The 18,653-nt window shown below is 41.2% G+C and overlaps 1 protein-coding gene across 2 annotated transcripts in view; it reads right to left on the reverse strand.

The window, feature by feature from the left end:
• Window positions 1-18,653, reverse strand: part of ARMC1 (armadillo repeat containing 1) — a 767,982-nt gene that overhangs the window by 333,256 nt on the left and 416,073 nt on the right. Inside the window, exon 2 of one of the 2 annotated variants that reach the window (XM_044065455.1) lies at window positions 8,914-9,128. In XM_044065455.1, coding sequence (XP_043921390.1) covers window positions 8,914-9,075 — 162 coding nt within the window. In that variant the 5' untranslated portion in view covers window positions 9,076-9,128. Of the gene's footprint in view, window positions 1-8,913; window positions 9,132-18,653 lie in introns of both variants that reach the window. The other variant, XM_044065454.1, reaches the window with a different exon arrangement.

The raw sequence follows: 18,653 nt of genomic DNA on the forward strand, positions 1-18,653 counted from the left end.
TTTTACCGAGTTTTGGGGTCTCAATGAAAGGGTGCCTCGATTCCCGAGTGGCACCCCTTCATTCCAATTTTTTAAACTATTTTATTTAGATTCTGCAATTTCGGAGCTGACGTTATCACGTGCGCGATGACGCCCGCTCTGTCAGCCTGTCGGAATTAAGCTCAGCCGCACATGTTGCCTGTTTGAATACTCGTGCGCATCTGTATATTTGAATACTCAGTTCGTCCAAGCTGCTTTCATTTTAATGCTGTGCGTGTTGCCCTGTTTGAATATTCGGTTCATCTGGGGCAGATTTAAAGCCGTTCATACTTGGAGTGGAGTTATCTACATCTGCTGAGTGAGTGAATACTATATCTGCTTCTGCCATGCCATTTAGCTGCTTGGGGACTGCTAGTGCTATGCCGTTTAACAGGGGGATTAGGATTCCATTGCAGTTCTGTGGATTGCTGAGAGGTACTGCAGTTCTTTCTCTTAGTGTGTGTGTGTGTGTGTGTGTGTGTGTGTGTGTGTGTGTGTGTGTGTATGTGAACTCAACAGAACACTGCGTCGTAATGTACGTGAATTGAAGAGAACACACGGCAGAGGTAGCTGCATGTGTGTGCTCGCACGTGACTTTGTTTTTGTGTGACTAATTATAAAAAGAAACTGTTCATTTTTCATTTTTGTTCAGTGCAATGTTGGGGACTCGTGATCTGCATAGGTTTCAGGTTAGGGGAGCTTGTTGGTCAGAGAAGGCAGGCTTTGGCATATTTATTTCAAGGTTTTGTAGCTTGGGAAGCTGTTTGTTTGGGATTAGCGTATACTGAAGATAATTGCATCTTTAGTCCATCAGTGTTCTGAAAGTCAATAAATAACACCGGAACATAGACAACATAATGCACATGCTGTGAGTGTCCCAACAATCTTCTAGCCATCAGTACAAATTAAAAGACTATAGGAAAAAATGGAGCTGAAAAAGTGAAACTGTGGATGCAACACTGCTTGCAGGTATGAAGGTCCCATGTTTGATACTAGTGCTGGTTCTTGGCTGAAAGAACTTAAAACAGACCACCAAGGTTTGACACTGTAACAGTAGACGGCACCATCCATTTATAACAGACTTTATGAGAGCTGGAGAAATACTCTCAGTGAATTCCACAGGCATAAGATTTGGGAATTCCACGAGACGAAGTGCACATATTAACACTGTGATTGGGAGAGACTATCTATAGAGCTAAGAAGATCTTTATTAAAGCAAGTGAAGTAAAAAATAATAAAGGAGAATGAAGCATATTCAGATTTTTTTTACTTGCAGAAGTTCACAGCCTGTGAAGTAAAATCAAGAATAAATAGTGCCTATGGCTATTTTAGTGTGTAACAATGGAAATTCCCAATGTTTTAAAATAAGTGCTGCAGAAAGGAATAATTCCATGAGAAAAGAAGCACATAATGACATAAAAAGAACCTAGCTGGGTCATTAGTGAGGTATGGACGTTCTATGTGAATGGAATTATTCACTGTAGTACAATGCAACATGTTTTAGCATGCTATGACAAAGAGAATAACTGGCTCGATAAGGGAGTCATTTTCCTTCAGTGAATACTGTAAGACAGCTGCAGTAAAATCATTCTTATGAGAGCCTTGTTTCTTCTGATTCAGCTTCTGAGCTCAGGCCAACTGCCGATATTTGTAAGCAATGAAGAACAACATGTAAAGTACAGTTATATCTGATATGGCAACATAACACAGCAGAAATGGATTCAAGGGTCTAAACTCCTTGTAGGTAACCTCCCCTCACAATGTAGAGGGAGGACAAGAACAAAAAAGTACAGTTTTGTACCTACCATAAATGTAGATGTTCGAGTGTATACCCTGCTGCAGTCATCACACTTGGGTTATCCTGTCGTCAGGCGGTCCCGCAGTCGGCCTGAATTCCAAAGTCTTGGTCCGGCGTCGGTTAATGTCGCTTCTTCCCTGATGTCAGTGCGCCAGGGGTATATAGGAGGCAGCAGACACCATTTTCTTCAGTTTTTCTTGCCCAAGATGTCAGGTGCCCCCCCAAAAGGTGGTCAGTAGATAATACCAATAATAAAAGTTTAGCACAAACAAAACATCCCTCCAGCTATAAGCAGATACACCACAAAGGTTGTATCAGATTTTAAGGCGTTGAAAGGTTTTAGTTAGGTCAGAGGGGATGGAGGGAGGGTAACCTGGAATGCAGCAGGGTATACACTCGAACATCTACATTTATGGTAGGTACAAAACTGTACTATGTTCATCGTGTTACCCTGCTGCAGTCATCACACTTGGGTAGAATCCCAAAGCTAAGGATGGGAGGTGGAGTCAAACAGGGTTAGAGGAGGCTAGAAGGCCCTGCAAAACTGCAGTGGCGAAGCCAGCTCTAGTCTTAGAGTAAAGTGGTAAGTGACAGTGTTTGGTGAAGGTGTGTACTGAACTCCAAGTTGCAGCTTCAAAAATATCCTTGGTTGGCACCCCCCTGAGGAAAGCTGTAGATGTAGCTGCTGCCCTGGTAGAGTGGGGCCTTATGCTAACAGGAACTGGTTTTCCATGGTGGGTGTAGCAAAAATGTATGCAATGTCCTATCCATTTGGAAATGGTCTGTTTTGAGATGGCCTTTCCTTGTGATGCTGTAGCATAGGATACAAAGAGCTGGTCAGACTTTCTGAAAACCTTAGTTTTATCCAAGTAACATAGTTGCCTGTGAGTGTCCAAGGAGTGCAGGAGTCTTTCTCCTTTGTTCTGTGGATTTGGAAAGAAGGTGGGTAAAATGGATGGTTTGATTTAGAGCCACATTGGATACCACCTTAGGCATAAAGGAGGGGTTAGTTCGTAGAGAAACTCTGTCTTGATAAAAAATGAGGAAAGGCTCTACTGCCATTAGTGCCTGAAGCTCTGAGACTCTTCTGGTTGAAGTTATTGCTAGCAGCAAGGCAGTCTTCCATGATATAAATTTTAAGTCAGCTGAGAAAGCTGGTTCAAAAGGAGGTAGCGCAAGTTTTTCCAGAACAAAACTGAGATCCCAGGTTGGTGTCGGTGCTCTCCTGGGAGGCCTAATGTTTTTGGCCCCTCTGAGAAACTGCCTTAGAAGTGGATGTGAAAATAAGGGAGGATCCGTGTTGTAGTGAGCTGAAATAGCTGAGGCGTGGATTTTAATAGATGAAAAAGAAAGCCCTTTGTGTAACATCTCAGTTAAATATTGTAGAATCTGAGGTATGTCTGGCTGAAGGGTATTTTGGCCTTTAGCTTGGTTCCAGGTGCAAAACCTTTTCCATTTGTCTGAATAGGCTTTCCTGGTGCTGGGCCTCCTGGCTTCCAGAATAACATCCATAACAGCTTGTAAAGGAAGAGCTGGGCTGGTTGCTTAGGTGATTTGCCATGCAGCCAAATTTAAGGTTTTGAGCTGGCTGTGTAGGATCTGACTGTCTTGCTGTGTGAGCAGATGAGTAATTTGTGGTAAAATCCATGGTGGGCCCTGGGTCATATTTCTTAATAGTGGGTACCAGTGCTGGCGTGGCCAGTCTGGGGCAATGAGTATCATTCGAGGTCTCTCCATCCTAACTTTCAGCAGCACCTTTGTGAGAAGGGGCAATGAAGGGAAGGCATATACTGTCAGCTTTTTCCAACTGAATGAGAGTGCGTCCACTTTCCAAGCTTGATGGTGAAATGTCCTTGTACAAAATTTTGGTAGCTGGCAGTTTTAGGGGCTGGCAAATAGGTCTATGTCTGGGTGCCCCCATTTTTAAGTTATCATTGCAAATACTTGTGGATCCAGTTTCCACTCGTGGGGATCCATGATGTTTCTGCTTAGGTCATCTGCCAATGTGTTCTTTTTTTCTGGCAGAAATTGAGCTTGTAATTGAACTTGGTAAGCCAGTGCTGTGTTCCACAAAGTCATTGCTTGCCTGCATAGAGGGTAGGAGTGCGTGAGTGCGTACCCCCTTGTTTGTTTATGTACCACATTACTGTGGTGTTGTCTGTCCTTATTGTAAGCTGTCCTGGATGTAAGAGGTCCTTGAAGGCTGTCAGGGCATTCTGTACGGCTAGCATTTCTTTTTGATTGATGTGCAGATTCCTTTGATCTGCAGTCCATATGCCTTGAACGCACCCGTCCTGCCATGTGTGCCCCCCAGGCATAGTCCGATGCATCTGTTGTCATAGTTTGCCTGGCTGGGGGTAAGGTGAAAGGCTGACCCTTGTTGAGGTGACATGCCTGACACCACCATAGAAACTCTTGTTGAAGGCAGGGAATGAGAGATATCATGGTGTCCAAGCTGTGGCTGTGTTGAGTCCATATGCTTTTTAGGTACCACTGTAATTTCCTCATATGCAGTTTTGCAAATGGTATTAGTAGTATGCAAGATGCCATGAAGCCCAAGGCCTGCAGAATTTTTCTTGCAGGGAGTTGGGTCTTTGTTGCCATTGTTTTGAAGTATTGAGTCAGTTGTAGTTGTTTGGCTGGCATCAGATAAGCCATCTGGGCCGCTGTATTCAAGCTGGCACCCAGGAATGTCCTTTTGTGAGGGTACCAGTTTTGATTTCTTTTCATTTACTGTGTACCCTAGGCAACTTAGAAGGTGTTTTACAAAAGCCAGATGTTGTAAGAGAATGTCCTTGCTTTCTGCTTGGATGAGGCGGTATGGGTATATTTGAATTCCTCTTTGTCTGCAGTATGCAATTACTGGTAATTACTGGTGCCAGGCATTTTGTGAAGACCCTGGGCGCAGTGGATAAGCCAAAGGGCAGTGCAGAGAATTGGTAATGGGTTGAACCTGCAATGAAACGGAGGTATCTTCTGCAATTTTGTCTGATAGGGACATGCAGGTATGCCTCCTTGAGGTCCAACATTACTAGCCATGCTTTCTTGCCCAACATGGGAAGAAGCTGCTGTAGTGTTAGCATCTTGAATTTGGGTACTTGTAAGAAGGTGTTTAGAATTGAAAGATCCAGAATGGGTCTCCAAGCATTGTCCTTTCTGGGGACTAGAAAGAGCCTAGAGTAAAATCCTTGTCCTTGCTCCCGTGTAGGTACCAGTTGAATGGCTCTCATGTCCAGGAGAGCTGTAATTTGTTTTTGTGCCTCTGCCCATTGATTTTGTGGCAGGTTTGGCATTCCTTTTATCGTTGGCAAGGTGTGGAAATGGAATCTGTATCCTTGTGAGATAATGTCTAGGACCCATTTGTCCTTTGTGACGATGTGCCAGTTGTCTGTAAAAAGTGCTAATTTTCCTCCCAAGGGAGCTGCCAAGAGAGTTTTGCTTGGCAGTTTGAGATTTAAGTCATTGTGTTTGCCTTCTAGTAGTTTGGGACCCGTCTTCTCCTCCCTTCTGTGTTGCAGTGCCCCATTGTCGAGGTTTGTAATGGATTTGTGCTTGTCCTCTGCCCCTTGGGTGTCTGTATTTACCCCTCTGTGGTCTGTCAGTAGCTGGAAAGGAGCAATTTTTTGTTGGCCAATTTCTGCTGAAGCGTGGGGGCTGAACCTGTAAGAAATCTGTGACCGACTGCATAGATTTTGCCTTCGCCTCCATTTTCTTTAAAACTTCTTCTGCTTTAACCCCAAATAGGACATCCTGCTGTAAGGGTGCATCTAGTAACTTTGCTTTAACATGATCAGGTAATGTTTGTTCCTTTAACCAAGCATGCCTACGTATAACAGACCCAGTAACAGCTGCTCTTACAGGAAGCTTCCAAGGAATCAAATCCACATTGTAAAGTATGTTTGCCCACCTGTTCAGCTGCCTGCAACAGATCCTGCATTTCCTTGAATTCAGACTGCTGAGGGTGCATGCTTATCTTTTGTTTTATTTGAGACGTAAGGAATTGCTGGTATTTAAGCATGTGAAATTGACAATTTAGTGCTCTCATAGCTAGAGTAGCTGAGGTGTAAACCTTCCCCCACTTATCTAGTGCTCTGGAGTCCCTTTCAGAGGGTACAGGATTTTTAGCCATAGAAGCCTTAGCCCCTTTGGGACCCTGGGAGATTGTCTCTGGATCAGCAACAGGGCTTTTGTAAAGAAATTTGTGTGAGTCAGGCACTCTATAGTATCTATCTGGTTTGGCTGGAGCAGGAGGCGGAGAATCTGGATTTAGACTAGATTCTAAGTAAACATCATCCACAATGTCTAAAACTGGGGGGATAGCAAGTGGTCTGTGCTGGGGGAGTAAAAAACTCTCGGAGCCTTTTCTTTGAGTCGGAGTAGTCCTGACCTTCCCAGTGGAAATGTTCCCTCATGGTATGTAAGGTTTCCCCAAAGGAATAGTCTTCAGGGGGAGAAGCTGAGGGAATAGAATCCTCAGCATCGGAATCTTCATAAGGGGGAAAGGAGTAATCCTGTTCCTCAGAGGAGCCTGAGGAAATAGACACTTGATCAGAGGAGGCATAATCCTCCTCTTGCCTAGGCCTTTTGTCGGGTGGGGGTTGGGAACCCCTGATTAAAGAAATCAAATCTTCAGCCATTTTAAGCATCTGTTTCTTAGGTATGGGGCCTTGAACTGGAGACTGAAGTGCAGTCTTTTTTGGTTTTAGAGGAGTCTTAAGCTTGGCATAAGATTTTATGGTGAGAGTAGTCGGTCTGAAGACACCTTCAGAAACCAAAGATGTTTCTGCAGCACCGGCTTCTCCTCCTGCAGTGACGTCGGTGGGGCCTAAAGAAAATGGCTGCGTCGGCCTAGAACGCTCAGCCAGAGAATCCGAAGCGGTCTGCGGTTCCAATTCTGCGGTAGCCAGGGGCTGCGTAGGCACCTCACTGAAAACCGGTGAACCGGCGACCGGCCCAGCCGAGGCCTCGGAGTCTGGCGTGGATCTAGGCTGCCTGTCTTTATCTTTGCGTTTTTTATGTACGCCGGTAGTCGGATGCTCCAACGGCATCGTGTAATTAAATTTCCTACAGAAGTAGTGTTGTGCGAAATAGCGTCGCTTTATAGTTCGCTTATTGAACCTAGCACAAAACCGACAACCAGTGACGTTGTGGTCTGGGCCTAGGCAGGGTATGCAAAAAGAATGAAAGTCCTTATGAGGTATTTGCTTCCCACAAAAAATACAATTGTTAACTTTTTCTGACATCGGTCTGAGGCAAGAAAAGTTTCCCCAACGGGGTACTTAGCTTTATTGAAGACTTCGGATCTGAAATTCGACTTCGAAACTCTCAGGAGTCGGCCGGCCGGCACTTGCCAACTGCTTCTGCTTCGGGCACCGCACGGCAAGAAAGACTGAAGAAAATAGCGTTGGATGCCTTCTATATACCCCTGGCGCACTGACGTCAGGGAAGAAGCGACAGCAACCGACGCCGGACCAAGACTTTGGAATTCAGGCCGACTGCGGGACCGCCTGACGACAGGATTACCCAAGTGTGATGACTGCAGCAGGGTAACACGATGAACATCTAAGTAGCAAGCAAGCAAGTGTATATTGTACTGAATACTAAATGGAAAGAATTCGGTGATTACAGTAATACAAGAGTAAAGACACAAAGTTAGAGTAAATGTTTTGTATCGTTCTGCAGTCTGTTGAGAACAAAGTGATGCAAAATTCAGCCATGATTGTTTGACAAATTCTGGACTTTCTTTCGTTTTATGCCTCTTCTTCATCAATCTCTAGTTATGGTAGTCTGCAACTTGTACTTGCTTGATTTTTTGAATGTGGAAGGTAGGCTGGTACAAGGATTCTGTCAGCCACAACCCGAGACACAGGGTAGGGGCTATTACAAATTGTATATATTTACACCTAAGATGTGCTATACAAAGTTTGCAGGATATTAAATAAGGCAACATTTTACACAGTATAGTCAGTTTACAGTCATTGTAGAAGTAAAGAAGTAGGTTCGTAGGTTCATAGATTATTACTAGGCTAACTGCCCTTGCGGGTCATTTTAAGCCTAGCCAACTACCCCGTGTGAGAATCAAACCCTGCACCTCGTGCTTGCAAGGTAAACACCTTAACCATTATGCCAACCTCCCACCTATGCACACATTACTCCCTTTATCATACGATAAGCGCTTTCGAGTTAATCTTCCTCAGATGATCTGAGGAAGATTAACTCTAAAGCGCTTATCGTATGATAAAGGGACTTGATTTACCTGCTTTTATTATTTTTATTTCATTAAATCGTTTTTAACCAAGTTCTTCGTTCTTGGTTTTATTTTGAGTACAAGTTACTGTAAAGAACTACGCTAGCCTTGGTGAACCAGCTGTCGTTGTTTTGAAAAATTGTTTGCCACTAGACAGTTCACCACAGCAGAAGGAAAAAAGTGTTTCTTTGTATTATACATACCTACACTATTTTTGTACTGCACTGTTTGGCCACTGCAGGTCCTTCAGACATGAAACAATTCCCAGCCCTACTCTACCACGATAACAGACTGCTCTTTTGTTACTTAATGGCTAGTCTCAAATATGTCCCTTTTTTTTAGTACATCGCATCCACTTGGCAGCTGGTCATTTCTTAACACGTCATTAATACTTGTGTTCTGGATATGCATTCACAAGAAATTCATTAGCCAATCCTTTCTTAGTAGCACTGTTCCTGCTAGACCACTGGACTCATCAGGGTCAGACAGCCACAGAACTCACATCCCCTCTACTACAGGTGAGAAAGCCACTTCATCCCATCAGGCCTGCCTGACTATTCTCAATGATACAAAGTTGTTTATGAACCTGAGCCACCTGGAAGTGCAGGAAGATGCTTTGCTTAGGTGATAGCAAAAAGGCTACATTCACACTTAATTTGCTATGGAACTTTGGGTTGTTACATACTGCTCTTAACTAAACGTTTACTCTATTTTACAGCCTTACCAGTGTTTTTTTCTTCTAAATTATACTATACTGTATTGTTTCTGGAAGTTTCCAGATAAAGTCCACTTAATAAATCAGTTTATGTAAGGCAAACAATACAACAAAACTGGAAAAAAAAAATCTTACCAGTAGAGAAGAGTAAACAACCTCAGGGTTTGGATGGTCCAGAAATAATACAAGGCCAGGCAGACACCCATGATCTTGAACAATGGCACGCCTATTCATAGGATCAGCTGCCAAGTCACGCAGCTGGTTAACTACTGCCAAGGGATCTGGCTCCTCACTCATGATGCCACCTTCTTCAATGCCATATGAATTCAAATGCTCCCACTGTAGTATATCTGCTGCAGATAAAAACAATTAAATATGTCATAACAAAATACAGGGGTTTTAACACATTTCAACGTCCACACATGCTGATGTCACATATGCACACAACTTTGGGATAGCATAACAAATAACCACTGTGAAGTTTTTCTGATTTTCTTGACCAAGTATCAAAGGACAGTGATAGGCATCAAGAACAAACGGAAGGCAAACAGGTGACCATAAACAACATAGCAAACTCTATATTCTTGTGTGTAATACTGGTAGTTGCGAAATAAGGTATATGTAGGACGCTAACCACCTGACCCTTCAATGCCAAAAATACCATAAAAGGTTTTATGACATGACCAAGGTCAAACAACCCAACTAAAAAAATACACAAATCATCATCCTACATATATACAAAACTTTTTTCCTAGTGCAGCCCCATTTAAAACACAACAGCTGCTAAACTTAATGTTGTTTCAACAACTCCACCAAGGGCACTAACATTACAATAATGGACGGATTTATTAATGATTCACACAAAAAGAAAATCCTTTTGTAAGCTCAGCATGCACTGATAAGCTTTAAAGAAACTATCCTTTTGACAATCACCTCTGGCACCACAGTTGTGCCTACAGTCCTTCGCTAAACAATTCGTGCTCAAAAGTGATTCCCATTTAAATTTTATAAATCCTATGGGAAAAGTATTTTAAGCAAACTTATTTTTCTGTACTTAACTATCAGTACTGAAACGTTAACTAATGTTCTAATGTCACCATCAGAAAAGCAAAGGGATGAGCTCTGCTTAAGCCTTTAAGCTTGTGTTTTACATCCCTTTCTATTCCCAGTATGTTTAACTTTGCAAGTAATCACATGCAATGATCATCAAATAAGACTTGTTACATGATCAAAGCCTCTGATTAATTTCAAAATTAAACACAAGGCAAGCAATAAAGAACATAAAACACTGTTCCCTGAACTTTAACACAGAATGCCACAAAATCTCCCAGACTCAAACATGAAAATAATGCATTTGCTTAAAATGCTAACAGCATAAGGAAACAATCAATTGCTTAAAATGTCAATTTATAACATTAAAAGACCATAAAAGATTAACAAAACTGCATTAACACTATTTGAGCAAGTAGTACTTAAAAACAGTATAAAACAATGTGAAACCTTAGACTCTCTCTCTCTACAAAGTGATATACTTTTACAGCTCACTGGAAATTATTTGTGTTGAAATTAACAGATGTTCTTAAAGTAGGAATTGGTCTATAAAAACTTGATAGGTCCCTATGGCTGGGTATATACCTTCCACCAATAAGCTTCTTTATTCCAGAAGTTCATGCTATGTAGAATGAATGCACATTATGATGCACGTTGAGACAACATATATCAACTCTGTAAGTGCATTTCCTCTTGTGCTTGTATATTTGGACTCCTCTTCAGGAGTATGCATCCTCCTGCAAAGTAAGAAACTACTAAGATTTTATATCCTGTTACTAGCCAATTATATATTATAGTGTGTGTAATTTTTACAATTCATTTGAAGTGATTCACTGTCTGTTGAGCCCAACAGAATAAAAAGGCTTCCATTGAAGAAGTTTCTAATTTACTGAGATTTTCCAACCTCAGAGGTAGTTATTTTAGCTTACTGGGGCTGGGACAAAGCTTCCAGTGCATGCACAGCAACCACCACATAAAACAGTAGGAGCCAGTTTGATTAGTCAGCTTCAAATAGGACAACAGAAGAAGACCAACTCGCTGAAATGCACCACAACCACATGCCAACACACAAACTATAAAAGCCAGCAGTGGCTGCATGATGCACCTAAGCAAAAGGGGAGAGAAGGAATTTTTGATCCATTGTAAAGATTCCTCCCATACATCAACTAGCAAGGCAATAATCTGTTAAACCAAAACATCACAGACCCTTTTTGATTGGTCCTATAACTAGCTAAATCCAAAGCTGTAAAACACCATAATGAAAGAGCCAAAGGATCATAAAGCCCAGAGATCCATTTAGGGAACACCATAGCCAGCAAAGGCCATATGCTTGAGAGTCACGAACATGACTATGATGCTTGGAGGAAGGTAGAACCACAAGTCAAGGGCCTCAACAATAAAGACCGACAGACCAAAGAAGCAACACAGGCAGGTACTCCTAAAAAGGAGCCAGTTTTGAGAAAGGAAGGGTGGGTGGTTGAATACCAGGTCTATATTATAAGAATGAAGTTTTAAATATTCAAACACCATATGAGCAACACCAAATGGCCGAATATTTAAAACTTCGCAAGTGTGAATGCAGATTGCCATAGGGAATTCTTCCCTTAACTTCAACGTAGTGCGATCTCAGAGTTGGTATATGTAAGTAGCGGGGGTTGTGGGGGGTGCAAGGGGGCTTGCCCCCTTGCTCAGAGCAATCAGTTTTTTTTTATTTTTACATTATTTTGGTTTGGTGTTTTACAGCTTCGCTCATATGGTGTTCAAAGTTGTAAAACTTTGTTCTTATAATATATACCCTTGAATACCATCCTGTGGCACAGAGACAACTGCCATAGCAAAAGGAGTGGCACTGGCAGCTGTGAGCCCTGCCCTCATGAGTTCACCCAAACAATACATCCTTGTAGACGAACCAACAGTCTACCTCATCAGTAAAGTACCACTGTCTCAAACACCTAGAGAAGCTGCATCACTCTAAAAAGTTAGGGGCCCTGTCGCCTCCCAGTTATGGCACCCATTAAGAAACAAAGAACAAAGGTAAAGTTCAGGAACCAGAAGACAAGACAACCTTCTTAGAAGTGTGAACAAAACAGAAAGGTGGAAGATCCTAATTCCTGTAGGTCTGAAGGTCCAAGAATCCTGGTGAATTGTGGAGAAATTAAGAAGGGAATTTAGCCCAAGGATGAAAGCACATACATTTAGACTGTTATGAAAACTTTTTCAAAGTTAAATTAATATGGAAACGGACTAAAGATGAAAAATTCTTAATAATTCAACAATTGGGGGCCTACATCAATATCATTGTGAATATAACTTATAATCACTCTATATGCATTTATAAAAATATATACATATTTATATTTTATATATAAGCATATAGACTTAAACGTACTACCTATCTAAGCCTTTAGAATAAGCATACAGTATATTTGACACATTCGTTCAAGCCTGGCCATGCTGAGGCATTCAATTTTAACTGCCATAAAAGCTCCTTCCTTTCAAGATAGAATTCAAATGGACCTCCCCCTTGAGTCCAATTGTATTTGATCTACTGCCATATACTTGCATGGTGTTATTAAGTCTAAGAATGTAGAGGATACTAGATTGCCATTATTTTATTCTGGTTGATACTACTGGTAAAGCGGAGTAGGGCAGTAGTAGTACTATGATTGGGTCAAAATCCACGCTGTGTACAAGGAAGACTGTTATTAGATGAGAGGTAGTTGAGAAGCTGCATATGTACGCATTCTTTCTAAGAGTTTACAGAGGGGTGATAAGATGGCAATAGGTCTAGAATTTAAGAAACCGCTACAGTTACCACATTTGTGTTAGGGAATTATGCAAGATATATCCAGTTTTCAGGGACATATTGTTCAGATATGGACCGGTTGCTATGGACCGAGTCAGGAAAGGAGACCGCATTTGCTGCTAGTCTTAAGAATTCAGAGGGTAGATTGTCAGCTGCAATGGTAGTGGACTTTAGAGTAGTTTTTTATGACATTCATTTGGACAGGTTTAAAAGAGAAGGAGTCAGTTCCATCATTGGCTATAGTTGGGATAGTAGGAGGTTCACTGCAGTAGTTCTTATTGACAGAGTGTCAGAGCAATAAGAGCAGTTTTTCCAAGTGATTAACCTTAAGTCAGCCTGACAGGTAGGTTTAAAAGGATGACAGTTTGCCCAGCACAAAACTGAGATCCCGAGGAGGAGGAACCATTCTATGAGGTGGTCTTGGGTGTAAAATTCCTTTTAGAAACATACTATAAACAAAGATAAAATCAATGAGCAGACATGCTGAAAAGGCTGCAAGATAAACCTTTAAAGGAATAAGAGTCAGAGGATAGTACAGTTGTGTACACTTACCATATATGTAGATGTCAGAGTGTATTCACTGTTGCAGTCATTACACATTTGGGTTATCTGTTTGCAGGTAGCCCTCAGTCGGCCTGATTAAAAAAGTCTTGGGTCCTGTGTCAGTTGCTGTCCCTTCTTCCATGACGCCATTACATCAGTTTTTCTTGATAAAAGGCCACAAGCAATGAAAACAAACTAAAGAAAAAAAAAACACGAATAGGCACTGGAGCACGAGGAACTAGGACAAATACAAAGTAAATGTTAAGCTCTTTAATAAAATACGCTTTTCGTTCAGCTGCTGTAGCCAAACTTCAGACAAAAAACAAAAGAACGGACACACCTTATATAATATAAATTAACCATGTGATAACAATTTCGCTATCAAACACTCCTTGTATTATTAATATAAAAAGAGGCTAGTTAAACATTTTATGCAAATCAAACATTTACTTACAAAAAACTTTTGCTTATAAAATTAAAACTACACAGTTTAAACCAAAAACAAAATGTGTCCTGTATACGGGCACTTATAATACATATGACATAGTCCTAACAGATCAGACTCCTCAATTTTAAAACACATGAAGGAGATACTTTATCATTCAAACCTGGCATTTTATAGGATTGCAGTATTAACTGCCATATTAACTCTTGGCGCTCAAGTAGTAACTGGTGAGGACCATCTATAATGACAGGAATCACCTGACCTATAACCCTACAAACAAATGTGTGTGTGTAGGGAACTCATTTCAATGCCTTGCCAACGCATTCTCAGTCCTCTTTCTCCTAATGTTGCACACATGCTCGTTATATCCTGTCTTTAAACTTCCTGTCTGTCTTGCCCACATAAAATGTAGGACCAAGACTGGCAGGTGGCCAAATATACTACAGACTTAGATAGGCAACTGTAACTCCCCCTCACTCTGTAAATCTTCCCATGGATAAAAAAAAGTAGACCCAGAGGCTGTGTGTTTACAATAGTTGCAGGCCTCACATTTATAAGTCCCTTCCGGTCGATGTGTTACTATCTTGTTTGTCTCTAACATACTCTTTAGATTGTTTCCTCTTTTGTAAACAATATTAGGTCTATCTCCTAACTTATCTGTTAGGTTCAATCTCAAAGGAAAATAAATTCCAGTTCCTTTGTAAAATGAGTTTAATCAAGTCAGATTCTAAACTGAATGGGGTAATAATACTCGTGTTGAATTTAGGTGTCTCGTTTGGAGAACAAGTAAACTGATCCAAATCAGTACGTGTATGAACCTCTACATTGCTAATAACATCCCCTTCACTGAGAGCACTAACAGTACTAGACAAAATAGTTTTATATATTCCTACACTCTTCTTGTACTGAACCTCAATGATGTCACTTAACTTTCAGGGTATCCTCTTCTAAGAAACATACCTCTCAATACCTCACATTCCTCAAAGAACAAATCGTCCTTCGTTACCATACAGGCAGCACGAACCAACTGACCCTTAACACTTTTTCTGCTGCCGTGGGTGGGCACACGAGTAATGTAAAATTGTGTTGGAATACGTTTCTTTACGGTGAATCCTAGCTACATACTGTATTTGTACAATCAGACAGTTCCACATCCAAAAAGGCTATTTTATCCACAGCCACATTGTGTGTAAATTTCAAAAACGTTGTACTAGTGTTAATCTGCTCTAAAAGAGAACCCACCTCCAACCTGTCGCCGTCAACAAAATGAAGATATCGTCCAGGAATAGAGTATAAAATTTCAACTTAGTTGAAAAATCAAGAACGTTAAACACGTGTTGGTGTTCCCACTGGGCCATTACTAAGTTTGAAAAACTTGCCCCACATGGGGACCCCATCGCCACACTTACTTATTGTAAAAAAATCTAGTCAAACATCACAAAATTATTAGACAATATGATGTCTAAAAACTCCTGGACCAACCTCACTTTGTTACTCCCAGCTCCATGGTATAACATTCTTTCAGCTACCCATTGGATACCTATATTGCGAGGTATTGAGAAATATACGTCAGTGACAAATAGTTTCCTGGTGAGAAAACTAGTTAATGGCAGACAAGAAGGCTCACAAATCCTTACAAATTTAGTCTTCCTTTTTCACATATTTCTTCAAAATATTATCAATAAACTTAGCACTAGCGTAGGTTATAGATCTTGTGTTAACTAAAGCCCTCATTGTGGGATTTTCGATTCCTTTGTGAAGCTTAGGCAAACCAAACAAAGAGGGAATCTTTGGTGACAGTACCGTTAAATAGTTCAACATGCTTAAGTCCATCAGTGCTTCCAAAAACAAATCATTCAGAAAACTATTAATGCGTCTATATGCACTGTTCAACTCATTTATACTGGATAACATATAGGTGTCACCTCCCAATACACTTCATTTTTCAGTGTACAATTCTAAATCCATCAGCACCAAACCCCCTCCCTTATCTGGTTTCATAATAAGCAACAGTAAAGTTTTCACCGCATTCAAAGCTTCCAATTCACCTTCAGAAATGTTAACATTACCAGCATTAAGTCACTTAAACTGCAAACTCCGAATTTTAGTTTCAAATAAAAATTCAAATAGAGACAACAAGAGAAGATCAGGAGCGTTAAAAGTACTAGGAACCCTCACTACATTGTCAACCAACTCATTTCCCATAAGCATAGCTAAATTAAGTTTACGAATGAACAACTTCAAATCAATAAGTGTTCTAGGTAAATCAAAATGGCGTGAAGGAACAAAAGATAAACCTTTGGAGAAAAATTCACAGAGCTCCTCTGAAACTGGATAATTAGAATAATTATAAACTTTAAAGTCACCATCTTTATTATAATACACTTTCAAGTGACTACCGTCTAATTCTTCATTCTGTGAGGGCCCTTCTTGCTGTTGTCTGCCCTCTCGTGTTGTGTTGTTTCTGGTGGTTCTGGTCCCTGTTGGGAAAAGTTTGTTCTCCACTTCCTAGGTTATTCGTTTGTTCCGTCGTTCCTGCCGTTGAAAAGTCAGGCACATTACCATTGTCCACAAACTGATCATCATACCTCTGCTCCCAACCAATATTACGAGAAACTGACCTTGCAAAGGAATTCACTGGCCTCACATTAAGTTAGTTTTTCCTGTTACGTGAAAAACAAACCTGTTGATAACCAGAGTAACCTCTGTCTTGTGAAGAGGGCGGAGCTGGATAAGCAGACTGGGTTTTGTAAGCCTCAATGTCCCTCAAGTTTTTTTTAATTTAATCGGAGTTCCTACTAAGTTGTTGGCTAATGGTAGTAAAAATCCTAGAATAATCATAACAATAGCGAACAAAATCTTCATGTGTTTTTATACTGCGATCCAATTCAGTTATTTCTGTCATCAAACCATCAACAGTCAGCTGGTAATACTTACAAATCAATTGCATAAGTTCAAGCCAGTGTTTGTCAAATAAACTCACCAATTCTAAGTGAAATTCGGACCCTGCTTCGAGTCCTGACGGGTACTGCCAAGAGCGCAAACCCTTCGGGATGACACCAACCCTCTTACATTCCTCAAAATACTTAATCTCAAGTTGAAGCTTCTTGGCTTTTAAAGATTTTTGATCCAAGGCTTTTAATTTACTGACAAGTGGAACACTTCCTTCAGCCAGATGCTCACAATGTACCTCACCGGGTACACTCCCAAACAAAGGTTGTTCATGTAACCAAAATGTGACATCAGGCAATTCTGTAAGCCTCAAGGAAGCAAATGGGTTGACTAATGAAGAAACAGTAGAAAACTCCGGCTTAACGGTTGGTCTCCGTATCACACTACCATTCCTTTCACCGATGTTACCTCCATGGACACCCAACACCACTAATAGCAGCACTGGGTTCACATAACTGAGTAGAACACTCAGCCTGGGTTAAACTATCCATCCTGGCCATCAAATTCGCCAGTCTCTCGTTCATCACATTCAAAAGTGCTGCTAAATTACCGACATCCTTAGTGTCCGTTAACGAAATTCCAGAGGAAGGTATAGGCGAGTGCAAATCCAAACTCCCTGTGCTTCCAGTAGCCATACAACCAACCAGATAAAAGGCCACAAGCAATGAAAATTAGAAGTTATGTACCTACCATAACGTTCCATGTTAGTTGTCTTCTCTCGCCTTCTTTCTTGCTGGATGGGTTCGGAGCCGATCCTCGGCTCCGACTCGGCACTTGCTTTAGCTCGAGAACTCCTTTTACCAGCTCGAGGCAACCCTATATCCCATGATGCAAGGCGGAACTACCTCAGATCTCGTTTGGCAGCTAACTTACCCTGCTAAAGGTTATCCTAAACAAATTAGGAACAAGTTTCCTAAAAGAAGTCCTCATAACAAGATCCAGAGGAAACAAACTAATAGGAACTCTTCAAGATCTGTCCAGGCCAGGGGGAAGGAGGGAGGGACGCAAGAAAGAAGGCGAGAGAAGACAACTAACATGGAACGTTATGGTAGGTACATAACTTCTAAATGTTAAGTTGTCAATCTCGCCTTCATTCTTGCTGGATGGGACCGCGTCCCTAGCACCTGTATCCCGGGTGGCTCAATGGAACAGACTCTTGAGAACTGTGGAACCAAAACTGGCCCTATCTCTGGAGGCCAAATCCAACTTGTAATGAGAAACAAAGGTATGAGGCGTGGCCCAAGTAGCTGCTGCACAAATGGTATCAATGGGAAGTCTATCCTGAAAAGCTGCAGAAGTGGATAGACTCCTGGTCGAGTGTGCTTTTGGCTTAGAAGATAGTTGTTTGCCTCTGAGAGAGTACACATAGGAAATGGTGGAAGTCAACCATCTGGATAAGGTCACTTTAGAAACTGGAAGACCTAACCTGTTTTCTGCATAAGAGACAAACAATTGGTCCGATTTTCTAATTTGTTTAGTCCTATGCAAGTAGTACCTGAGCTGACGATGGACATCCAAAAAATGCAATTTCTGTTCAGCTCTGTCAGAATAGTTAGGGAAAAAGACTGGTAGATCTATAGATTGGTTAATATTGGTTTGAGACACAACCTTGGGGAGAAAGGAAGGGTTAGTTCTTAACGATACCCTGTCCTTATGAAAAACCAAATAAGGTGAACGAATACAGAGAGCTTGAATCTCGGAAACCCTTCTTGCAGAAGTGACAGCCAGTAAAAATATAGTTTTCCACGTCAATAACTTCAAAGAACATGAAGCAGACGGTTCGAAAGGAGGTAGTATCAAGGATGCTAACATTAAGTTCAGATCCCATTGCGGAGGAGGATGCTTTATAGGTGGTTTTAGGAGAAAAACTCCTCTCAAAAAGGCCTTGCATAACCTATGAGACATGATGTTATTGTCATGCAAGCCAACATGATACTTGGAAATGGCAGCCAGTTGTACTTTGACTGTAGATGACGAGGATCCCGAATGAAAAACCTCCGCTAGGAAATCTAAAACAGAATGTACGGGAGCAGTAAAAGGATCAATATTTCTGGAGTTTGCCCAAATCGAAAACCGTCG

Source organism: Protopterus annectens, chromosome 3.part0 (assembly GCF_019279795.1).
Source record: "Protopterus annectens isolate FY-2018-M chromosome 3.part0, PAN1.0, whole genome shotgun sequence".
NCBI lineage: Eukaryota > Metazoa > Chordata > Ceratodontiformes > Protopteridae > Protopterus > Protopterus annectens.